Source organism: Sorex fumeus, unplaced genomic scaffold (genome assembly GCF_029834395.1).
Source record: "Sorex fumeus unplaced genomic scaffold, SorFum_2.1 ptg000002l, whole genome shotgun sequence".
Taxonomy (NCBI): Eukaryota; Metazoa; Chordata; class Mammalia; order Eulipotyphla; family Soricidae; genus Sorex; species Sorex fumeus.
The window spans coordinates 14780955-14806793 of record NW_026606059.1 but is presented as its reverse complement, the minus strand read 5'-3'; the positions used below and the strand labels follow the sequence as shown (position 1 = coordinate 14806793).

At 41.7% G+C, this 25839-nt stretch overlaps 1 protein-coding gene across 1 annotated transcript in view; it reads left to right on the top strand.

Annotated features, from left to right (window-relative positions):
• WWP1 (WW domain containing E3 ubiquitin protein ligase 1) overlaps positions 1-25839 on the top strand; it is an 89192-nt gene that overhangs the window by 31050 nt on the left and 32303 nt on the right. The window contains exons 3-11 of the mRNA XM_056110099.1: positions 502-592; positions 9181-9319; positions 9903-10027; positions 12668-12805; positions 12891-12957; positions 15872-16056; positions 20839-21160; positions 22156-22251; positions 24147-24321. Coding sequence (XP_055966074.1) covers positions 523-592; positions 9181-9319; positions 9903-10027; positions 12668-12805; positions 12891-12957; positions 15872-16056; positions 20839-21160; positions 22156-22251; positions 24147-24321 — 1317 coding nt within the window. The 5' untranslated portion in view covers positions 502-522. The remainder of the gene's footprint in view (positions 1-501; positions 593-9180; positions 9320-9902; positions 10028-12667; positions 12806-12890; positions 12958-15871; positions 16057-20838; positions 21161-22155; positions 22252-24146; positions 24322-25839) is intronic.

Sequence of the window (25839 nt, the reverse complement as noted above, 5' to 3'; positions counted from 1 at the left end):
GGACCATATGGGGTACCTGGGCTCGCACCTGGGTCAGCCTCGTGCAGTGTACACACCTACCCGCTATACTGTCTCCAGATATATATATATATATATATATATATATATAATGTAATTTATTTTGCTGCTCAAATTGACTAGATGATTTTGGGGGCTGCGGGGATCACACTCAGTGGTACTCAGGGCTTACCCCTGACTTTGTGCTCTGGGGTCCCTCCTGGTGGGACTTGGGGGGGTACCATATTGCATTTCCAGGAATGGAACCAGAGTTGGCCACATGCAAGGCAGGACCTTAACTCTGTGAGTCTCTCTGGCCCTGGTAATAAATTGTTGACCATATTATGAACTGTCTGTTGTACTGTTTTCAGTTTGAATGAAGTGCAATTTATGATGGTTGCAGTTAGTGCTTTGCATGAGGTTTATTACTTTTTACAGCTTAATGTTGAATATTATGATCTCCTGGCTAATACTTGAATGAATGGATTTTGTTTGTTTTTACAGGTTTAGGCTGAGTGTTGGGACATGGCCACTGCTTCCCCGAGGTCTGACACTAGTAACAACCACAGCGGAAGGTTACAGCTAAAGGTAACTGGTAAGTTATTTTCATCATAGTTTAAAATAGCGATTCTCTGGTGAAAGTTTTTTTTAAAAAATACTCTGTTTAGTAGATTTTTTTCCAAAGTATCTTTTCTTGTAGATTCATATTATGGTTTATTTGTTGGAATGGGCCTTAACAGTGAAAGTGCTCTAAAATATATTTTATTTATTCAGTAAGTATTTATTGGAACTGTTATATGCAGAGGAGATATGTCCTTCTTGGTGCAGCCAGAAACTGGATATCAGTAATCTCATTGAGGTGGTTCTTAAGTGATTATTGGGATGGAGAAGGAGATTATTGCATAAAACTCCGAGGGTGGCCAGGGGGTGGCCCGATGGCTCTTCCCTGGCCGACCAGGTTCTGGGTGGGCCCCTGCTGCTCCCCCAGCTAGGGTGGTCTGGTCCCTGGGGCAGACGGTGGAGGAGATGAGGGCCAAGCCGGTTGATTGATCAGATGCCGTTTATTCCATCCTCATACCGTTCACTCCTGTCTCTCTCTCTCTCGTTCTCTCCCGGGCCCCGATCTGGAGCCCCTTTCTCCCTCTGGCTCTGACTATGGATCTCGATCTGATCCCTGACTCTGGCTCTGGCTCTGGCTCTTGATCTGATCTTCACCTGCCAGCCCACTCTTACAAGTCTAATGAAATCCCCAAACCATGAGGGGCTGGGTTTACACATAGGTGTGGTCACAGTCAATACTGGTAGAGTTCTTTCCCTCAGGCAAAGCTGCTTCTAGGACAGATTCTCATTAGCAGGTCGACCCACCCAAGAGTGGAATCCCATGCCTGTGTTGCTCCTCTCCTTGTCTAACAAACATATAAGCATTCATAATATTAATCGTTTTGTATGGACACAGTAAGAGATGCATTAAACTTACAGAATTGCTCTCCCGGGGTCATCCCGATCTCAGATTACAGGGCTCAGTCCTAATTAGTCTTTTCTATCCCTAGTCGGGTCCTAGTCTTGTCGTTACTTTTGGATCATGACAGCATCTGTCCATGATCAAACTCTTATAGTTAAGAATTGTGGCACTTTGGTCAGGCCCATCTCGATGCCAGGGTAGCACATAGCTTACTGCTTGCCCTAGTTCTATCCAGTCCCTCGTCGGGACCCTGCTTTTGGGGGCTCTAGGAAGTGAGGGCAACTGAGGCTTAAGCTGAGAAAGCAGATGCCCGGGAATGAATAGTATTCAAAGCCAATTAAATCCCAAGTTACAAAAGCATAATACTAATTGTCTTCTTGTGTCTATACAAAAGGACATTGCCTTAAAGTAAACTATTCAAAAGACATAAGGAGAGGAGAAAGGCAATATTAACTTATAATACAAGTTCCGTGCCCTAGAAAGATCTGACCTTATAAATTGACAGAAACTGATTAGAGGAATAAGCTGATTAACTGTTTGGGGAAGAGAGCATAGAGAAATAGTTACAAATAAACAAAAGAATGGGAGTGACTTGGGAGCACTGGGATGGGTGTGACCTGATAAACCTAAACTACCTGAGGAAGGACAAACCAGTGTTATCCTACAGATTGTGAAGACTTTTTTTTCCCCAATCATCCCACATCCAGTTAGTCATTGAGCAAATATTTGTTTTGTTTTGTTTGCTTTTTGGGTCACACCCAGTGATGCTCAGGGGTTACTCTTGGCTCTGCACTCAGGAATATGGGATGCCAGGGATTGAACTCAGGTCGGCCATAGGCAAGGCAAATGCCCTACCCACTGTACTATCGCTCTGGCCCCACTGAGCAAATATTTGTAAGTTGTATTACATATCTAGGAAAACACAGAGTCTTGTTCTGAGAATGTACTGCACGTTGGCCAGGCAGTTTATTTGCCATCACTGGTTGAATGCAGTGAGAAATTAGAGGAAGGTGCTGTCGGTCTGCTTGGATTAGACATGACTTCTAGGCATAGCAAATCGAGTGAGAGGTGGTCTCACAAAGGGAAGCACCTTAATGCTTGCAGAAGAATCCGTTCATCTCACACTAGACTGGCACTAGTGGGGTTCCCGCGGCTCCGTGCCCCAGGAGCAGGTATTGCCAGGACTCTCGATTTGGGCCGTTCCAATCGGTGTGGGTGTTGCCTTGTTTTAGTTGGAGTCTCTCCGATACAGGGACAGGGGACTGGCTCTGGGCGGGAGTGCCCAGCCCCCTGAGGAGTGATAAGCAATCCGGTTTGGAAACTTCCCACGTCCAAGCATTTTGAACCGCTCAAGGCACTGGAGCAGCCGGAGGCGCCTGTGTTCCCCTTGCCCAGCACTGGCACTGCGGGTTGAAAGGCGCAAAACTTCAGGGTCGCCCACACGGGCCCTGGCCTGGAAGGGCAGGAGGTGGAGAGAGACTCTGGCAGGTGGGGCAATGGCCTTATCTCTGCCTGGTTTCCTGAGCCCCAGCAGGAGTGATCCCTGAGCTCTGCTGGGTGTGGCCCCAAGCCCAAAACATATAAAAGGGTCAGAAAGGTTTGGCCACACAACGGTAGGAAGGATTCCAGGAAATGAGTTGACCGGCCCAGGAAAAGCCCATCTGCAGCCTTGAGCATTCGAACCCTGTGTCTGGGGAAGGGGTTCAAAGGGCAGAGCCTTCATTTCCTTGGCTTGCCGCTTACAGCTGCCTGCCCCCAGCAGTCAGGAGTGTGCCTTTGCTTTCTCTTCAGCAAGTGTCAAGTATTACGATTTCCTGGTACTGTCCTGTAGCACTGTCCTCCCGGTGTTCATCAATTTGCTCAAGCGGGCAATAGTAACGTCTCACAAAAAAATTGTGAGACTTGTTGTTACTGTGTTTGGCATATCGAATACGCCGTGGGGAGCTTGCTAGGCTCTGCCATGCACACGGCCGAGATACTCTTGGTAGCTTGCCAGGCTCTCCGAGAGGGGCAGAGGAATCGAACCCGGGCTGGCCGCGTGTAAGGCAAATGCCCTACCCACTGTACAATCACTCCAGCCCTTTCTGGTATGTATTTAAAACTTTGGTTTTTTTCCTGGTACATTTTTTAAAATGTCTTTTTGTTTGCTTTTGGGTCACACCAGCAGTGCTTAGGGTTGACTCCTGGCTCTGCTGCAGGAGCGACTCCCAGCGGAGCTCAGGGGGGCTGTGGGGATGCCGGGGATCAAACCCGGGCCCGCCCTGCATGGCAGCACTCCTTCCCCACTGTGCATTCAGTCTGCTGTGGGTATGAATTTCTTCATATCGAATCATCTTCCTTGACACTGATGATTTATACTGTGAAGTATCTTTTCATATGTGTGTGTGCCAGGGTTTTATTTATTTATTTATTTATTTATTTATTTTTAAAATTGTTTTCAGTGATACTGCTTAAGAGCTTTTGGTCCATTTTTAAAATTGGTTTGTTTGCTTTCTTATTGCTGAGTTAAAGTATACTTCGGACAGTGATTATCGGCTGTGGTCTTTTGCAGATATTTTCTGCCATTCTGTGGCTTGTCTTGTTTTGATAGTGCTTTGTTGTTGTTGTTGTTATTTCCTTTATATTTTAGACACTGATTTATATTGTTAATGATCAAGTTTCATGCATAGTGTTCCAATACTGCACCCTCCATCATCATGTCTGGTTCTCTTCACCATTATTCCAAGGGTTCCTCCCTTCTACCTTCCTCCATCCCTCTTGGAGATCCAGCAAGCCACCGAGAGTATCCCGCCCTCATGGCAGAGCCTGGCAGGCTCCCCGTGGCGTATTCCATATGCCAAAAATAGTAACAACAAGTCTCAAAATGGAGACGTTACTGGTGCCTGCTCGAGCAAATGGATGAACACCGGAAGGACAGTGCTACCCTCCTCTCACCCCCCCTCCCATGCTGCATCCCCATCCCCATGATAAACTCCGTCCCGTAGGTCAGTTCTCAGGGTCTGTTGCCTTTGGTCTTTTGTTATTTCCCGATTGTGTTTCTCTGTATTCCTCATATGAGAGCCACTATTCTGTAGCTGTCCTTTTCCTTCCGGTACCTTCGCACCGCATGATCTTCTTCAGACCGCATCCACTTAGCAACAAACTGCTCGATTCCATTTTTTTCTTATAGCCAAGTATATTTGCGCGGGCACGTGTGTGTGTGTGTTTGTGTGTGCTAATATCTGTATACTAATATGTATACTACAGTTGGCTTATCCAGTCATCTGTTCTTGGATACTCAGTTCGTTTTCAGATTTGGCTCTTGTGAATTTGGCTGCAGTGGACATAAGAATGCAAATTTGACTGTTTTTACAGAACATATGTTTAAAGTTTTAATGAGGGGCAGCAGCCTGTCAGGCACAACTTCATGGATCTTGCTTTTTTAAAATTAAATCACAGTGAGGTACGCTGTTAAGCGTTGTTCATGAATGGGCTTCAGTCATATAATTCTTACAGTTCCTACACCCATCCTTTCACAGTGCTCATTTCCAACTACCAGTATCCCCAGTTTCTCTCCTGCCACCTCCCCCTGCCTCTAGCCATCTCTCTCTCTCTTTCTCTCTCTCTCTCTCTTCCCCCTCCCCACTCTGTCTCCCTCTCTTGTGTCTCACTCTCTGTCTCCTTCCCCTGTTCCCCTCTCTCTCCCCTTCCCTCTTTCTCTCTCCCCCTCCCCCATCTCTCTCCTCTCTCTCCCCCCCTCTCCTTCTCTCCCTTCTCTCCCTCTATTTGTCTCTCTCTCTCTCTCTCTCTCTCTCTCTCTCTCTCTCTCCCTCCCTTTCTCCCGTGCTCTCCCTCCTCCCTTTTAGGCATTATGATTTGAATACAGGTTCTGAAAGGTTAGTCCATAGATCATTTTTACCTCCCTTCATCATTCGGTTCTTGTCAGTGTCATCACATCCTTGTCGTCGTGGTCCATTCTCTGTTCTAACTGCCGTACTTCCTCCCCAGACCCTCACCCTTATAGCAAGCTTTCAACCATGGACCAATCCTCCTGGCCCTCATTTCTACTGTCTGTGAATATTGGTCTCATACTAGGAGTTTTTTTTTTTAATATCCCACAGATTAGTGCATTCTCTCTGTCCCTCTCCCCCGACTCATTTCACTCAGCATGATACTCTCCATGTGCATGTATAAGCAAATTTCATGACTTCGTTTTTCTTGGCAGCTGTATAGATGTACATTGTATAGATGTACCATAGTTTCTTTAACCAGTCATTTGTTATCTGGCACACAGATTGTTTCCAGGTTCTGGCTATTGTGAGTAAATGATCCCGTGGATACAGAAGTGCAGATGGCCTTTCTACATTGTGCTTTTGGGCCTCTAGGTTATATTCCCAGGAGTGGTATTGCTGGTTCATATGAAAGCTCAGTTTTTAGTTTTTTGAGGGATGCCCATGTTGTTTTCCAAAGAGAATGGACCACTCGGCCAGTTTGCATTCCCACCAGCAATGACTGAGAGTCCCTTTTTCCGCGCGTCTGTGCCAACACTGGTTGTTATTGTTCTTTTTGATGTGTGCCAGTCTCTGCAGTGTGAGTTGATATCTCGTTGTTTTGATTTGCATCTCCCTGATGATTAGTGATGTAGAGCATTTTTTCATGTGATTTTTTTTTTTCTTTTTGGGTCTCACCCAGCGATGCTCAGGGGTCACTCCTGGCTCAGCACGCAGGAATCACTCCTGGCGGTGCTTGGGGGACCATATGGGATGCCGGAGATCAAACCCAGGTTGGCCGCATGCAAGGCGAACGCCCTACCTGCTGTGCTATCGCTCCGGCCCCTTCATGTGATTTTTTGCCATTTGTATTTCTTCATTTCTTCTCCCCACCCCCCCCCCTTTTATTTTTGATGGGGTTGGGTATTCTTTTCTTGTAAAGTTCTGCCACTGACTTATGTATCTTTGATTTTAACCCTTTATCAGATGGATGTTGAGTAAATAATTTTTCCCATTCTGGGGGCTTTTTTGCATGCTGGTCATTGTTTCCTTTGAGATGCCGAAGCTTCTCAGTTTGATGTAGTCCCATTTGTTTATCTTTGTTTCTGCTTTCTTGAAGCTATGGTGTTTCATCTTTGAAGCCTCAGTGACATGGAGGATTCTGACTACATTTTTCTTTACGTACCGTATGGCCTCAGGTCTGATATTGAGGTCTTAAATCCACTCTGATCTGACTTTTGTGCTCGGTGTTAGAAAGATGCCTGGGTTCATCCTTTTGCACGTCGCTTCCCAGTTTTCCCGACACCACTTGTTGAAGAGACTTTCCTTGCCCCATTTTATATTTCTTGCTCCTTTATCAAAGATTAAGTGATCCATATATTTGAGGGTCTGTGTCAGAATGTTCAGTCCTATCCCATTCGTCTGAGAGTCTGTCTTTATTCCAATACCATGCTGTTTTCATTACTACCACTTTTTAGTACAATTTGAACTTAGCGGTGATTCCTCCCATCTTTTTATGGATCTTATTTTCATGTATCTAAAAAGTCATTGCATACCCATGGACTTCTATCCTTTTGTATTTTTGTCTGTGATCCATTTGAAGCGTGTGGGGGGGGGGGTGCAGTGCGTGTGTGCGTGCGTGTGTGTGTGTGTGTGTGTGTGTGTAGGGCATAACAGCTGTGCTTCGACTGCTTTATTGGAACATGAGGCTATCCCGGCTGTAATGGCGCTGTCTGTTGAAAGGTCCTCCAGTGCTTTTTGTATCATCCTGTGGTGACTTCCCCTGCTGTCGCGATGTAGGTAGGTCTTGTCTACGCTGAGAAAGTGCTGGGGATCCTCCCCAGCAGGCGGGATGCTCAACGCTGGGACCTCCTGATGCTGTGCTGGTCAGCCCCAGTAGTCCTTGGGGCCAGCTGGTCCACATCTGGCAGCTTGAAAGTGGGCAGGGACGGATAGCAGCATGTGGTGCTCCTGAGTACAGAGCATCTCCCAGCCCTTTGTGCCGTCTCCCTGCTCCCGACAATGTTGTCTTCATTTGGAGCGAAGAGTCTTGGTTGGGCGCTTTGGGGAGAGAGATGCTTGTGCCTTTTGTCGCTCTAATAGTGAAACTGAATTTAGAGTGGTTTGAAACAGAGAAGAATGGGAATGGAATTTACAGAAACCCAGATAACAGAACAGTCCTTTAAGCATATCCTTCATTACTTTTTGTTACCAGTGCTTTAATATTATAAGGTAATTCGTTTCCTTCGAGTTGCTATTACTGTTCTTCAGATAATAACTGGGACTATTATGTTTCAGACACTGTTAGAGCTACAGGATACCTCACAGATCTCTGCAGTTTATTTGTGTTGACTGTTTACGTTACCATTCTCTCATTAGAATGGGAGCTTCCCTTAGCCTGTGTGGAGGGGCTCTTACTTACTCTTTCTCATCTCAGAACAAAGGTGCTCATAGGTGATTGATGAAATTGCAATCAGAAGTGGTTACAGTTTTGCTAAATTGTAATTACTGCTTGCTTGCTAGTACTTCGCACTGAAATTACATATTTCCCATTTCAGCTGTCATAGAATTTAGTTTAAATTAAATCAGCCTTCCTTCAAGTCTTGGGTAACATATATTTAAGAGTCACTTTCTGTAAAGGATTATGATTAGCTCCTAGAGTGACATTTTTATTTTTTTTGGTTTTAAAAAAGCAAATTTCTTTTTTTGAAACCTACTTCCTAAAGTTTTTTTTTAAGTGCCAAAGTTTCATAATTTATGGTATGCGAGGTTTGAATATGACCAGGCAGTGCTGTTAATAGGCATGTTGAATGTGAGGAATTTTGAAGTATGAGACTGTGCAGTTTTGAATTAAAATAGTCAACAAGGATATAGAGACATCTTCATGTAGAGGTGTAAAGATGGGCTTCCTTATATCACTACTGGCAGGGATCTGAAATAGTCATTTTAGAAAATAGTTCAGCGGTTATCAGAGTTATTATATGACTAGTATTTTCACTCCTACGTATGTGCCTCCCCAATTATTATGATACTGTTAATGTTCATCATATTAGCCAAAAGTGGAAACAATCATTATAAACTGTTGAATGTATGAAAATAAAAAGTAGTATATGATGCAATGGAATATTATTTTCATAAAAGAAATAAGATTGAAACTTGTATATACCTTGAAATGTTACAAGCCTTTATATATAAGCCTTTCATGTATAAACTTTGAAAATATGCCAGGTGAGAGAAACCAATCACTAAAGGACTGCATGCTTATTAAAAGAGCTGTGTGAATTGTCCACAATTATCAACCTTCAGGTAACAGAATAGTTTAGTAATTGCCTGAAGTTGTGGGGAAGAGTGAGTATAGGAGCTCTTGGGAAAGAAATAGGATGTCTGCTTAATGGTGTAGGATTTACGGAGACAGGTATGTTTAAAATTGATTGTGGTGATATTTTACAGTGTATTAAAACAAACTTAAATGTATTTATTTTAATATATTTTTATATAACTATATTTTGTTTAACTGAATACATTAAAACTTTTGACTCATGTAGGTTGAATAGGTGAATTACATTACATGTGAATTTTATTTCGGTGACACCAATTTCAGTTTTTCTCAGGCATAATAACCTTTAATGTGTTTTTTTTATTCCACCAGTAAGAACAGAGCACAAGAAGTACAAATCCAGTTTTATTGATTTAGTACAAAATAATGCTTTTTGAGCAGCGTTTATTTTCTAGTAATTGTCATGTTTGCTTTAGTTTCTAGTGCCAAACTAAAAAGAAAAAAGAACTGGTTTGGAACAGCAATCTATACGGAAGTAGTGGTAGATGGAGAAGTTAAGAAAACAGCGAAATCCAGTAGTTCTTCTAATCCAAAGTGGGACGAACAGCTGACTGTGTGAGTATCTGACGCAGAGCCTCTTGGGAGACGTGTTCTGGGGTGGTGTGTGTGATAAGACTTCAGTGCACTGGGTGCTATTTTCCATCTACGTATGGGCAGTGTATACGAACTAAAAACCATTTTTAAGAGACAGACATAATAATCCTTATTTGGCCATATAAAATATTTTCATATAACCGTATTTTTACCTTACTGCCTTGTGAAGCTGAAAACAGAATCAGTACTTTAGTTTTGCCATTTCTGTGACATAGTGTTATAAACTTGTATGTTGTACGTAATGCTATCGATTGTCTTAAAGCTTTAGAAACTTGTTTAATTAGAAATAGTATTCTCAAACTCCAGGAATCTGCAATAAAAGACGTAGCGTCACATTTTATAATCTAGATGTATTACTAATAAGAAAAAAATTTAGCTATTTCAGCTCAAAGAATATTGTTTTTATTTATAAATCAAATAGTTTCTGGCTACAACATTTTTCTTTAAACTGAATTAAAGGCCTTTAAACTTACTAACGTAAATGATTTATTAGGGATTATAACCTAAAGTAATGATAGCCTATGTATTTATTAAACTTTTACAGAAATGTGACCCCACAGACTACATTGGAATTTCGAGTTTGCAGTCATCATACATTAAAATCAGATGCTTTGTTAGGAAAGGCAACACTAGATTTGAAACAAGCTCTGTTGCTACACAATAGAAAATGTAAGTTTTCTGTTCTAACCTCTCTTACTTTAAAATTTTATTTAGTATAAGTAATTGTGTACATCAGAATCATAAATCTTAACACTCTTGTGACTGTTATCTAAACTATGATAACTATAAAAATAAAAGGAGGGAAAATTATTTATTACAAAAAATGTTATCTTAAATATTTTTAAAGCTTTCCATCCCCCCAAAAATCCCAAAACAGTTTCATTTAAGACACTTCGATAACATCCCAAAAAGCAAAAGAAATAATAATTAGTTTTGTTTTTATGAAGGAAAATTTTAGTTACTACCGAAGATTACTTTTATATGGCATTATATGAATAGGACAAATCGATGAACAACGGGAGGACCTTGATGATGTGACGTGATATGAATAGGAAATATTTACCATAAGTTTTTCCTGAAAAATTACAGATTTACAGAGTGATCTCAGTTATCCATGAATACCTGTTTACTGCTAATTATTTACTTACATGCTTTAAAACAAAAATAATGATTTAGCCCACTGTGACTTGATTAATAACAGTTTTATGTGTATAAAATTACTGATAATGTTTTGGCTTTTTTTCCTCTGTGTATGTATAATAATTGGGGTCTTTCAGTTTTTAGTTCTGTTTAATTCTCCTAAATGTTAGATCCTGAATAGTTCTGTGGTAGCTAGTTTTGGTAATTATTTTATACATAAGCTGTAAGGGAGTCTTATAGTACATCATGTATTGTAAATTTCCCCCTTTTCTTCACTGTCCTGTGATGACTAGGCTGGGAGTTGTCGCTCACATGTCAGGTTTGAATGTTCCTTGGGGCACTCCGGTGCTCGGCCATGGTGCCTGCCGGAAGTTGGTCTCCTTTAGTTGTAGTGTTCAGAGGTCCATGTGGCATGTCGAGGATTGGACCTGTGTCAGCCATATGCAAGGCTAGAGCCTTACCTGTTGTAGTAGTATCTGCCGCCTCACCGCTCTTCTTTGATTTTGCTGCTTTCAGTATTATTCTATCCCTGAGTTTGGCTTTCATCATTCTGATTATGGCACATCCCGGAGTGTTTTTATTGGGTCTCTTTTGGCTGGGACTCTTCAGGCATCTTGAATCTGGGTGCAGGCACTCCCCAACTCTGGGGGCTTCTCAGCTTAAGTGTGAACTCATCCCACATTTCTTTTATGTGGGTTTTTGTTTGTTTGTTGAGATTTCCTGCATGTTGTCTGGAGCTCTTGATTTTATCCTCAGTTCCCGTTACTCTTGCCTGTAAGGCGTTCCCTTTGAGCTTTTTTGTTCATGTCCCAAACTCCAGTTCTGTTCCTTCTGACTATGTTTGCTCATCTGCCCTCATGTTTTCACACCATTGTTTCCTTGAGCTCATTAAACATCCTCCTCTTGTTCTCTCTGCCGCCCTTATGGGAGAGATTTGTTTTGTTTCGTAATCCGGAAACTGGCAGAGGGACAAAGCCACGCGGGTTCCGGGGCCGAGATCTCCAAGCCTACTCGGATTGGAGTTGAGCATCCTCCACCCAGATCCTCCAAATTCCAGTAGGTGGGGGTCACACCCACCACCTGGCCCCCTGGCGCCGTGTAATCCCATCAGCGGCCAAGACTCAGAGACTATAAAATCCAGCTCCCGGAACCGCGCGGCCGCGACATCTTATTATGACATCTTATTATCTCATTCCTACTTTGGACAAACTTGCAGGCTATCGAATGTAGCCTGCCCACAGGGCAGAGTCTGGGAAACTCCCCGTGGCGTACCAAATATGCCAAATACCAGTAACAATGATGGGTCTCCTTCTCCTAAAGAGCCTTGAATATAATCTCAGGGCTAGGATGAAAGAGACGTTACTGGGGCCTGCTCGAGGCAATCGACGAATCGACGAACTTTGGACAAACTGGCAGGCTACCGAATGTAGCCTTCCCACATGGCAGAGTCTGGCAAACTCCCCGTGGCGTTCCCAATATGCCAAATACCAGTAACAATGATGGGTCTCATTCTCCTAAAGAGCCTTGAATATAATCTCAGGGCTAGGATGAAGGAGACGTTACTGGGGCCTGCTCAAGGCAATCGACGATTAACAGGATGATTTGTGATTTGTGATTTGTGAATCCGGAAACTGAGGTTTACAGTATAGAAGTACCAGAGCTGGCAATAAGAACTAAACCTCTTGATTCTAAATGCAGAAATTCTGTCCGAATTATGTCTTACCTTGTACATTGGGGTGAAAAATAAGTTTAGGTATTTGCTGCTATTATTGCCGGATGTACGTTTTATATTGTCTGAAGTTTATTGTGTTGTATGTCTGGTTTATGGGTTTTGTGTGTGTAAGTTGTGTGTATGTGAGAGAGTTGCGTGTGTGTGTGTGTGTGTGTGTGTGTGTGTATGAGTGTGTTTATCGCTCCAGACTATGAATTTTCATTGTGTTGTGAAGGTAAAGGCAGTTACTCAGTTCAGGTGTGAAAGGGAATCATCTAATTATAGTATAGATGTATAGATGGGTTTATTAATGATTATCTATGCATTGATAGTGCAAATGATTTCTTGCACTTGTAGCTGTGGAAAATAGTATTAGGGTAATTATTAATGTACAGTTTTGATTTCTGTAACATCCGTGTGTGTATGAAAGCTTTTAAATGAGAAAACATTTTTTCTAGTGGAAAAAGTGAAAGAACAATTAAAACTTTCCATGGAAAACAAGAATGGCATAGTGCAAACTGGTGAATTAACAATTATTCTTGATGGATTGGCGATTGAGCAAGAAAATCTAATGAACTGCAACTCATCTCCGGCCAGTAAGCTTAATTTTATGTGTATTTAAAATTTGAAGGAAAAAAATAAATCAGGGGTGTATAAAAACTGTTTCTTTCTTGTTGTTAGTAGAAATACAGCAAAATGGTGGTGCCTTACATGAAAACGGAGAGCCTTCATCAAGAGCAACTACCAGGTAGATGATTTTTATGTTTCAGCTACATAATGTTGCATTCCCCTTAGATGAAGTATTTCATTTTAATCTTACTGGTGTTCATATACAACTTAGAAGATTCTGTCTAAACATCACATTGAAATGTTAGGAAAGTGGTTGAGAGCCCGGCAAGCTACCGAGAGTATCTTGCCCGCACGGCAGAGCCTGGCAAGCTACCTGTGACATATTCAATATGCCAAACACAGTAACAAGTCTCATGATAGAGATGTTACTGGGCCCGCTTGAGCAAATCGATGAACAATGGGAGGACCGTGACCGTGACCATGACATTTCAGAAGATTTTTTTTGTATAATCAGAATTGTGTGCTCATGACCACCGTCTGGTTTCAGGAGTTTCTGAGCCCCCTCGAAAAGAAACTCTTTGGTGCTGAGCATCTCGCCTTACTCTTATTTCCATGCAGTTCCCCATCGAGTTTCTGTCTCAGAAGATTTGCCCATTACACCACTGCATATCGACTTGATCAAGCCATATGTGGCCTGTTTTTTTCTGGTTTCTTTTGCTAATATAAATGATGTCCTTGACATGGCATATAGAAAAACTTCTCTTTTTCTTATGAAATATGAATTAGAATCTGTATCTTGGTATCTCATCAGATGGAATCAGATCATGTGGGAAATGGGTATAAATTGCGAATGAGTTGGCAAGAACATTGCTATATTGTGACTTGCTATAATAGGAAAAATAGGCTGATAATTGCAAAATATGAGTTTTACATAATTATGGAGCCACTAATATCTCTTAAACGACCATTCATCTTGAAGAGAGCACTTGAACAAATGTGTCTTCTATATATAGTTGACTGAAATAAATGGATTGTCTCTATTATCATTTACATTGAGAACACCAAGGACTGAAAGGGTACTCATTTTTGGTGTGTGCATATATATATGTCTTTTAACTGAGTTTTGAAATATAAACTGATTTAAAAATCAAACACTACCAATTTGAAATCTAATGTTTATTACATAGTAATACGTTTTGGATCAAAGATCAGTCTATATCACTAGAATTTAATGTTTCTTGTTTTATTTTTACTTGGACTTCTTCAACTGTTCTTGCCAGGAAGGAATTTACAAATCAGAAAAGCTTTCTTCAGCCTTTTCTGGACAGATTTTCCTGACCACTTCTTCCAAATATGTCAGTCACAGGGTGAGGGGAGAATGGCACTCATTCATCCCTTTGTTCACATTTTTTTGGTAACCAGTTGGTGCCAGATTTTAGTTCAACTTCTTAAGAATACTAGCCATAAAAAAGGGGGGGAGGGGAGCTGGAACGATAGCACAGTGGGTAGGGCGTTAGCCTTGCACGCAGCCAACATGGCCGACCCAGGTTCGATTCCCAGCATCCCATATGGTCCCCTGAGCACCGCCAGGAGTAATTCCTGAGTGCATGAGCCAGGAGTAACCCCTGAGCATCGCCGGGTGTGACCCAAAAAGCAAAAAAAAAAAAAAAAAATACTAGCCATGCTCAAGTGAAATTGTCATTCTACTGAGATAAAGGGAGAGAGTCAACAAATGAAAAAAATTAATGAATTAATCAGAAGTAGAGGTCTTAAGTGAATCCTTTAACAAGACTTGCTAAGAGAGGGAAAACTTGGAACCTCTTTTAAAGAGAGGATGTTAAAGAATCATCTTTGAGCAGACATCGTTTAGGCTCAAATTAAAAAGTTCACCACTTATGTAAAATTCTGGGGAAGAACATTCCAAAATTCTGAGGGAAGAGGAAATACTAAGTGCAAAGACTCAGTTTATTTCCAATAAATTTCTGGTTCCCACATTCTCTTTATGATACTAACTTTCCAAAAATAATGGCGGCAGTCAATGTAATATTGCTGGCTCATATAAGCATTTGTGATAAACATATGAAGACTTCCTGTGTGGTTTCAGTGTTCAGTTAAAGTGACTGCATCAGCAGCAAGGTGAGCAAGGAGAGCTTGCAGACAGAGATCAGAGACAGGGTGGACAGAGTTTCTTTGATTGTTTAGACTGTAGTAAGAAGTTTATGTGTATGCCAGTTAACCCAAGAAAAAGGCATCATATGATTTACTTGGAGAATTCTAGGTTTGTGCTGCTAAAATTGCAAAAACACAGTATGGTTTAGTTTCTTGTCGTTGTTATTGGGCTGTACTTGGCTCTGCTCAGGGGCCGTCCCAGTGTCAGGTGCTCAGGGCTGAGACTGAAGCTGGACTTTTAACTGATTTTTCAAATATAATTGATGCTTACCAGAGTGAGATTGAAGCTGGCTTTTCTGCACGCAAAGCCTGCGCTCTGGCTCTCTGAGTTCTAACTTACATGGAAAGAAATGCTCTGTGCATTTAGAAAATTCTCATCATCTCTTACGTTGATAACATTCAAATTCATACGCTCTGGCTGTAAGAGTTAGCATGTTCGTAGTTTTCTTTTTTAACAGTTAATTTACATAGCATACATTTTTCTGAGGTCCAACAGCTTCTCCTTATATGATCATTTTGGTGTCAGTGTATAATCTAGAATCAATTTTAACACTTTCTCAGCTTGTTCAACAAAATGGATGTACTGTAGAATTGACGTTTCTAAATTTTATTGTCTTTTAACAAGTATTTTGGCGCATTTTAGGATAAAAACATTCTTAAAAATAAATGCTTTGATCATTGTTTTTAAGAAATTGATTTCATTTTTAGAATATTTGTATATCTCAGTATACATTTACCAGCCAGAGTAGATATGCTTGAGACTAAAAATAATTTAAACTTTAGTACTTAAGTGCCCTATCTTAGTTTATAACTCCCCGTCACTTTGCTTTAATGTTAAGAAATCAGTATTTTTTCCAAAACTTTTGTTGAAAAGTTGTTTAATTGCATTTAACTCATTGAAGTAAGGCATCTTTTTTTTAAAGGTTGGCTGTTGAAGGTACTAATGGAGTAGATAATCATGTACCTACAAACACCTTAGTCCCAAACTCATGCTGTTCATATGTAGTTAATGGAGACAACACATCTTCATCTCCGTCTCAGGTTGCTGCCAGATCTCAAAATACACCAGCTCCAAAACCACTCTCATCTGAGCCTGCCAATGACACTGGTAAGCGGAGCTCTGCACTCGAAGTTGGTTCGGTATTTTTTAAATAAAGGGAGAATTTGATTTCATGTATCTCTACTTATGTTGCACTTACTGTAAAGGTAAAGGTACAGGCCCTCCCGTTGATCGTCGATTTGCTCGAGCGGGCCCAGTAACGTCTCCATTGGAAACTTTGTTGTTACTGTGTTTGGCATATTGAATATTATCGGTAGCTTGCCGGGCACTTACTGTAGTCTTTCTTGATCATTGATTCTGATAGAAGTTTAAAAATGACAGTGCCTGCCATTTTTTCCAATACTTTGAATTTCCCTACGTTATTTTGGAGGACATCCCAAAAGTATATTGAGAGATCACAACACATTTCACAAAATACTTATTATATGAGCACTGGGGCCTATGACTAGAAGGTTTTTTTAATGATTAGATGTCTTTCCTACCAGAAATTCAAGAGAAAATAAAAATCTGGTCACTTATCCATAAAACATTGAACTTTTAAACTATAACTTCCTTGTGACTTCTTTAAGGTGGTTCAGGGAAAAAAATGTTTTTGTGTGATCAATAGCATGAGTATATTATATGTTATATATCGCACTATCATTGTTTGAAGAATAGTAGACGAAATTTCATTTGTCTGGAAGTAATCAGATAACGGGTCAATTATTTGTCTACTCTAAATTTATGAAATGTACATTAAACTTCCCGAAAGCTTTTTCCAGAAAGACACTTGACAACGCTGTATTTCATTTTTATCGTTGCTTTCTATCTGAAGTATGTACAATTGGAGATTTAACTTTTCTTCCAAAAACATTTAATTGTTTAGTGGAGTGGTTGCTATTTACCAACTGTTAGTTTTAGATAGTAGCATTTGGGCATATTCAGATGGTGATGCAAAAGTGGAAAAAAAGATAAGATTGACTAGCGTCCAGTCACTGTAGAGTTCCTAGAAAGATGTGAAGGGAGAGAAAGGGAGAAATAGACATTCAAGAGAGAGCATGTGTTTCTGCAGCGTGGAAATAAGCAAGCGAAGAAACCTAGAGAAGCAAGCTAGATACGTGTTCCAGGGAGAACACGGCCTTGAAGAGCAACCTCGCTGTAGAGTTTCTTACTCACACTCTCTGGTTTATTAAATGTTCAGTGGACACTTTCCAGTGTTGGTGATTTCATTTCCTCCATTGTCATCTGTATCCTGAGATGAGATTTCAAGTTAAAAATAAAACATATTGGGGCTGGAGAGATAGCACAGCGGGTAGGGCGTTTGCCTTGCACGCGGCCGACCCAGGTTCGATTCCCAGCATCCCATATGGTCCCCTGAGCACCGCCAGGAGTAAAGCCTGAGTGCAGAGCCAGGAGTAACCCCTGTGCATCGCCAGGTGTGATCCAAAAAGCAAAAAAAAAAAATTAAATAAATTAAAACATATTGGGGGCTGGAGAGATAGTGTAGTGGGTAGGTCACTTGGCACGTAGCCTGCCCAGGTTCAATTCCCGCACCCCATATGAGTGATTCCTGAGCCAAGAGTGATTCCTGAGCACTGCTGTGTTGGCCCTCAAGCCAAAATAAATAAAACACATAAGTGAAATGATGATTCTGTTGTAATTCCATTGACGTTCACAGTTGCTGGGGAGACCTAAGACAGTAAGAAGCGAATACTTCTGGGATGTTCCTATTCTAAATATTAGATACTTAGTTCTCCCAGTAACTCTTTAAATATATTCTAGTATTGATTCTTATTTTTTCATGAGGAGTAAGGCAGAGCGGTCACAAGTAGGAAAGAGAACTGTAATTGACCTTTATAGTTCTGCTTTCAACTCTGCCTTTCTGTTCACTCGAACATATTCTTATAGTCTCAGAGTTGGAGTCTAATCTTTCATAGAGAGATGGGTTCCTGGTTTCTGCTCGTATTTATTCAGCCAATTTAGTGATGGTGTTTTCATCTCACTGATAGTTGTTAGTGACATTTCCAAATTAGTCCATTTGTCATCATCCCTTTGGGTGATGACAAAGACTTCTGGAACTTTCTGTGTTGGTAGCAACCATTTAACCATTGTCTTTTTTATAGCTCTCTAATCCCTTAGTAGGAGGATGAATTCAGGTACCCTTTCAAAAAATTTTTCTCTCTTATATGGTGTAAGGGCAAAAAATGTGATATTTGTTTTCTAAATAAAAACTTAGTATAAAATGTATTTTCATTGTTGGAGTAAGATAGAAATGTGCCGACAATTATAGCACATAACGTCTTTTTTAAGTTCTTCAAAATCCCCAAATCTTTAAAAATTCAGTTTTTTTAATGTGTGTGTGTGTGTGTGTGAGAGAGAGAGAGAGAGAGAGAACTCATGTGATGACCAAATGACTAAAATTGACTTAAAGGTACTTGTAACTTATAGGTTAGTTGTATTTAATGACTTTCAGATGTAATCTGTTGTTTGTATAATAGATGATATACGTACCATATTACCTTTCTAAATTCTGCAAAGCTATGAATCCTGGAACATACTTGATACCAAAGCTTTTAGATAAGGGGTTTGAGGCCCGAGTTTTGGCATTTATGACCATCGATTTCTTTTTATGAGACACAGTATTGTAAATAAGGACTTTTTCTCTCCCTTCTGTTCTTTTGAATCTTGATTAGAGGGACTCTTTGGATAAGCTTTGTTGCTCTGAATAGTGATAGTCACTCTAAACTCAGGAGGGGGCAGTCATGATGCAGGAGAAAGATTAGATTTGGCCTCTCGCAAAGCCGCATTCAGATCCTGACTCTCCCGCTTAAGAGCTGAACTGTTAAGTGGACCTTTGGGACAAATGTAATATCTGCACAATTTTAGCTCCTTTATAAACATTGAGAATTTTTACTCAAGATTAAATTCTTATAGGACTTTTGGATAGGATAAATGAGATCAAAACTACGTCATAGTCCTTGGATGCTAGACAGGTTTTTATTTTTTATTGTTCTTCTTATTTCAGATTTTATTAAAAGGTTATTCATAGTTGAGTTTTAGACATATCATGTTCCAGCTCCAGTTCCATTCCGGTGTCAGCTTCCCTCCTCCAGTGTCCCCAGGTGCCCTCCCACCCGCACAGCATGCCACCCCGACAGGCACATTTTCAAGCTTGGTTGTAGTTTGAGTCTCATGTTTTCAGTGCCCTTGACCTACCAATGTACCTGAGGCCTGACTGCCACCCCTCGTTACTTCCCCCTTGATTTCGTCTTTTCTCTATCCTCCTCCCTATAGCAGGGGTTGAAGGGTGTTCTTGGCATCCCCCTTTACTACATTTCATTCCCTCATCCAGTTATTCTGTATGCCACAGGTAGTTGCCATCATCCTGTGACTTTCCTTCATCTGCCTTACTTGTCTTAACGTGGCATCTTCCAGTTCCATCCATGTTGCAGTGAATTGCATTATTTCATCATTCTTTTCAGCTGCATAGTATTCCATTGGGTATATATACACCATATCTTCATGATACACCTGTCTGTTGTTGGACATCTAGCTTGATTCCAAACCTTAACCATTGTACTCCTTACTGCAATAAATAGTATTTTGCATATGTCATTTTGAAAGTGGACAGGTACTTAATAAAAATAGTTTTTAACTTCCCAACTCCACCTTCTTCCTAACTTTTAGTGTGAAATGACTTTTTAAAAGCATATTTATTAGATGAGTTAATAAAATTGATGCAAGCTCAGTTTGGCAAATTCTACACCCTGCAATCCTCAGGGTTACTGCTGGCTCTGCACTCAGGAATTACTCCTGGCTGTGTGCTGGGGACCATATGGATGCTGGGGATCGAACCCAGGTCGGCCGCCAGCAAGGCAAATGCCCTACCCGCTGTACTATCACTCCGGTACCGGTCTTTTGTTTTTAACTTACTTAAGAAGAATTACAAGTTCACAGAAAGTTGGAAAGAAATACATAGGGCGGCCCTGTACTCTCTCCACCAGTCGCCCCCACCATTAGCATCTTGTGTATCTGTAGTACAATAGCAAATCCAGGAGCTTGGCATTGACACCATCACAGGCCTTGTGTACATTGGAGCAATATACCTGCTCTGTTGAGTGTCCCTCTGTGCAGTTCATGCAGAGTCAGGCCCTTGCCCTTCCCCTCAGGATCCAGAAGATTCCCTCAGAGCATCACCCATGGACAGATGGGAATTGATTTTCATGGTATTGATTCCTCCCTCCCCCCAAGTATCAAAGTGATTTTTTTTTTTTGGCTTTTTGGATCACGCCTGGCGATGCACAGAGGTTACTCCTGGCTCTGCACTCAGGAATTACCCCTGGCGGTGCTCAGGGGACTATATGGGATGCTAGGAATTGAACCCGGGTCAGTCGCGTACAATGCAAACGCCCTAACCGCTGTGCTATTGCTCCAGCCCCTCAAAGTGATTTATTAATAACACAAAATAGAACACATTTCTCCAGTGTTTCAGTCTGGAGATCTCTACACTGTGAGTTGACTTCTGAAGAAATTCAGTGTCTACACAGCAGTTTTCCATGTTGAAACTTCTTTGTTGTTGCTGAGGCTCTCTAAGCGGTGCTCTGGGCCGGGCAGTTCTTGGGGGGCCATTGGCACACCCTCAGACTCTGTAGCAGGCTTGTGTAGTGCTGGCGACCGCGGAAGGCCCTGAGGACCTGTCAGGCACCTGGGCCCCCAGGCCAGCCAGTCACCCTGGTCGCAAGGAGCAGCACTGGCGTATTTCACCACGGCTCCTGGGGCAGGATTCATGGGTTACTTCTTCATTCCTTACTAGCTACCCCCTTATTAATTCTCTCTTTTCATTTAATGGAGAATCATCCTCATCTGCACCAACTGAAAATACCACGGGTACTGCAGTGGCCTCTGAAGAAACCACTTTGTCTTCCAATTGCACTACTACTACTGCTGAAGACGCATCCGTTCAGGAGGTCCCGGCTGCCTCCGGAAACAATGAATGTATCCTTCCTGCTAGCGCGCCAGTTGTTTCCGAAGCTAGGAGCACCGCAGACCCTGCTGTCTCGAGTTCGGGAACTAGTTCTGCTTTTGAGGCCGCCAAGTTAAGACAGCCAGACGGGTCTGTGGAGCCTGTGCGGTCGCACTCTGGGAATGCGAGCACGGAGACGTTGCCGTCGGGGTACGCAGCTTTCCCGCTTTCCTTTCTGCCGTTTGACGTCACGTTGAAGTAGCAAGTTTTGAAAGTAATAATTGACCACTGACTGTCTGTACACCGTTGTTTTTGTTGTCAGTGATCAGAAACCTGATTTCATGTTCTTTATTTACTCCAAACCAACGGATGACTAAATATTCTTCTTCTTAAAGTGAAGAATGTTTAGTCATCTGGTTGAAACATATGCAAATATATATCACTGTGTCACTGTCATCCCATTGTTCATCAATTTACTCGGGCCAGTGCCAGTAACGTCTCCATTCGTCCCAGCCCTGAGATTTTAGCAGCCTCTCCTTACTTGTCTTTCCCAACGATTGGAGGCTCCTCCAGGGTCAGGGGAATGAGACCCGGTATAGTTACTGGTTTTGGCATATCGAATACGACACGGGGAGCTTGCCAGGCTCTGCCATGCGGGCAGGGTAATCTCTGGTAGCTTGCCGGGCTCTCCTATATATATATATATTTTTTTTTTTTTTCTCCTTTGGTTTTTGAGCCCCAACTGGCAATGCTCAGGGTCTATTCCTGGTTTACTCAGGAATACTCCTGGCGGTGTCTGGCTGCTGGGGATGGAACCCCGGGCCTGAAGCATGCATGCACAACAGGCTTCTACTATTGCCCGGGCCCATGGAAATTTATTTTCAACTTATTCTGAGACTAGGTGGGCTCTTTTATTATAAAAATCCCTATCTCCTCGTTTGTGCGTCCTTTTCTTCAACTTAGCAGTAACTTAAGAACTTTAGATATTTTTTTTTTTGTATTCTGCTCTGCTTCCGAAGCTTACAGTATTGTTGGTAGCAAAGGAATAAAGAAGAACTTTAAAAGCTCTCAGACTTGAGAAACAACATCATATATATAGTATGTATCTCACTTAAAAATTGTTTTCCTGATTACTATTAGAAGGAAGCATTTTCTAGATTATCTTGTTTTCTTCTTCTTAGTAACTTTCTGCGTTTTATTTGTAGGTGGGAGCAGAGGAAAGATCCTCATGGCAGAACCTACTACGTGGATCATAACACTCGAACCACCACGTGGGAGAGGCCACAGCCTTTACCTCCTGGGTAAGGTGGCATCCTGATTATCTTCATAAATGTGTTTTATCATTTGCGTGATCTGTAAAACTTTTATAACAAAATTATTCATTCTGCATATTGTTTTTTATAACTTGTGAATAATGACTGTTTAACAACAGCGTTAGATTATTTCTTTTGTAACTTACAGGGCCACCTCAGGAAATTGTCAAACACTGGTAGAGTTACTGAGAATACTTGTAGAAGAATTTTTTCCCCCTTTCTACAACTACACCAAGAGTAGTCATAGAATTTGGAGCCAGAATTTTAACCCTATTTCTTTTTTTAAGGAACAGAAAAAATTTGTAGGTCAGTTTATAGTATGGTTCACCATTGGTAGTAATCTAAACTGTAAACCACTTCATGTGCTTTAATAACACAAGATGCATTAGAGTGGTTCAGGATTTTGAGCTATACAAAGATGGCTATGAGTAAGTTACATTAGAACTAAGATTATGGAGGGATTAAAATGAATTAAAACCTTGTAAAATTTTTTTATGTATTTATTTTTTACATTTTTTAATGATTCGCCATGAGATACAGTTTCAGACTTACAAACTTTAGTGATTACGTTTCAGTCATACAATGATCAAGTACCCATCCCTACACCAGTGCCCGTTCTCCACCACCAATGTCCCCAGTATCCCTCCTGCCATCCCCACCCCTTCCCACCTCTGCCCGCCTCTGTAAAAGCTTTTAAATACTAAAATAAAAGTTGATGGTGGGGCTGGAGCGATAGCACAGAGGGTAGGGCGTTTGCCTTGCACGCAGTCAACATGGCCGACCCAGGTTCGATTCCCAGCATCCCATATGGTCCCCGAGCACCGCCAGGAGTAATTTCTGAGTGCATGAGCCAGGAGTAACCCCTGAGCATCGCCGGGTGTGACCCAAAAAGCAAAAAAAAAAAAAAAAAAAAAAGTTGATGGTAAAGGTTGTCACTGACTAACATGCAGAGAATTTCCTTCCTGATCTTTTTTGATAATTCTTAGCACTTTCCGTGCTGATGAGTCGCGAACCACCAGCCACTCAGTAGTCTGCACTTCAGATCTACAGCAGTGCCAGAGTAGGAACATTGATTGAAAATAGTACAGTGGGTAGGGCGTTTGCCTTGCACGTGACCCACCCACTTTCAATTCCTAGCAAACCATATGGTCCCCTGAGCACCACCAGGAGTAATTCCTGAGTGCATTAGCCAGGAGTAACTCCTGTGCATAGCCAGGTGTGACCCAAAAAGAAAGAAAAAAATACTTGGCTGTTTCCAAAAATAGAAAGAAAAGCTTTAAGAAATTATGTTTAAAATCCCGAACAGGAAGAGATGACTCAGTGCATGTGTTCATGTGAGTCCCTGTCAGCTGCAGGGGAAAGGGGCTTTGGGTTTCCCCCCTCTTTTGACTGAGGCATTTTGATTTACAGTACCGTTAGTGATAGGGTTTCATGCATTTGCTCCAGCATCACAGACCGCAGGAGAGTATGGTTTCCATCCACCATTGTCCTAGAACCCCCTCCCTCCCCTGTTCTCCCCTCACCCTGAGCCCCAGGACTGCTCAGTTCTGTCAATCAACTGTCAGGGTCTTTTGCCTCTGGCTCTGTTCGCTTCCTGTGTTTCTTTATGGCTCACATGGGAAAGGATTGTGGAGTTTATACCCTACAGACCGTGGCTTCTTTCTCTTTGAAGACTGCCTTTAGAAGTCATCCACCGGTCGAATGGGGAGGTAATAGAACTAAAGTGGCATGCTAGGAAACTAGAGTTTTCCTGAAGAATACCCGTATTTGCGTTCTTTGAAAATGATTTTATCATGTCTTGAACTTGACTTGAAGCTGAGCGAAATGCCAACTGCTTTCTGGTGTTCTCACGTTGAGGTGGTGGTTTCTTCTGTTTCGGGTAGTTGGGAGAGGAGAGTCGACGACCGCGGCCGAGTGTACTACGTGGATCATAACACCCGGACCACCACGTGGCAGCGGCCCACCATGGAGTCGGTCCGCAACTTCGAGCAGTGGCAGTCTCAGCGGAACCAGCTGCAGGGCGCCATGCAGCAGTTCAACCAGCGATACCTCTACTCGGTAAGCTCTGCGTGTAGAGGTGCCGGGCAGCTCTTTCCTCTGGGTGTTTGTCATGTACTATTTTGGTAGGGTGTTTTTGGTTGTTGCTTCTGTTTTTTTCATGTTACAAAGTGCATTAAATTTGATCATAAATAGCACTTCTGAGATCCATGAACACTCTTTTTAATAAATTCCAGTTCATTAGCAGCTATATGCTCTATTTTATCCTTACTAACTGGTAATTCCATAAATGGGATTTTTATGACAATGCTAGTGGAAATGAACACTCTGGACAAGAACTAAGCACTGGAAGGAAATAAAGGGCTATACACGATGACCTTCCAGTACCCGTATTGCAAACCATAAAGCTCAAAAGGAGAGAGAGAACAAGATAGAGAAGGAAAGTGTCTGCCGTAGAGGCAGGCGGGGAGGGCGGGGATGGCGGGAGGGAAACTGGGGACATTGGTGGTAGGAGATGCACACTGATTAAAGGACAGGAGTTGGAGCATTGTATGACTGAAACCTAATCACGAACAACTTTGTAACTGTATCTCACAGTAATTCACTTAAAAAAAAAAGGAAAAAAAAACAAAACACACAAAAAAATATGATTCCTTTAAATAAAACTTTTTCATTCACACTTTTTGTTGTAAACTCTTTACTTTTAAGGAAAATCAGTCACAGCCTGATATTACTGAAAGCTAGTCTTACCAGGATTTTAGCTGTTCAGATTCCTATCTCAGATTCTCTGAAACAGCACTTTATCTTGCCAAGTATATTCTTTTTTCTTTTTTTATTAGACACCATGAGGTACAGTTGTAGACTTACATATTTTGTGCTTGGGTTTCAGTTATACAGTGATCCAGTACCCATCCCTCCACCGGTGCCCATTTTCTACCACCACGGGTCCCAGCATCCCTCCCACCCCCCATCCCCCCATCCCACCCTGCCTCTGCCTTTTGTTCTCTCTCTCCTTTTAGGTGTTGTGGTTTGCAAAAGAGGCAATGAGTGGCAATCATGTTTGGTCCATAGTCTACTTTCAGCATGCTTCTCCCATCCTGGGAGGATCCTCCCAACATCCTTCATTTGGTGCTCCCTTCTCGATCTGAGCTCCCAAATGTATTCTTTACATTGGAAACAGTTCTGTTAAAAAAGTGTAATGCTGTCTGAAATTTTGACCTGGTAAATAATGTTTCTAATAAGCGAACATCCACCGGGATGGGGCGGGAGTTGGGGGTGTGTGAAAGCAACTTTCATTACATGGATTTGATCACATGAGGTAGAATATATATGATTGTTGGGAGCTGGGCATATCTCCATCATCCCAGTGTTTTAAGGAAATACGAAGTAATCCAAAATGGCAAGGTCAGCAGATTCAAGTAGGACAGTTGCAAAAAAGAAACTCTTTTGATTCCTGTCTCAGGTGGTTTCATCTTTCAGATGTCAAGAAAATCACCCTTTGTAGTTGAACTGCTCTCCTAGAGAGCAGCAAAGGAATGGCTGGCTTAGTTTACATAACATCAACCACTTTTCTTTTTT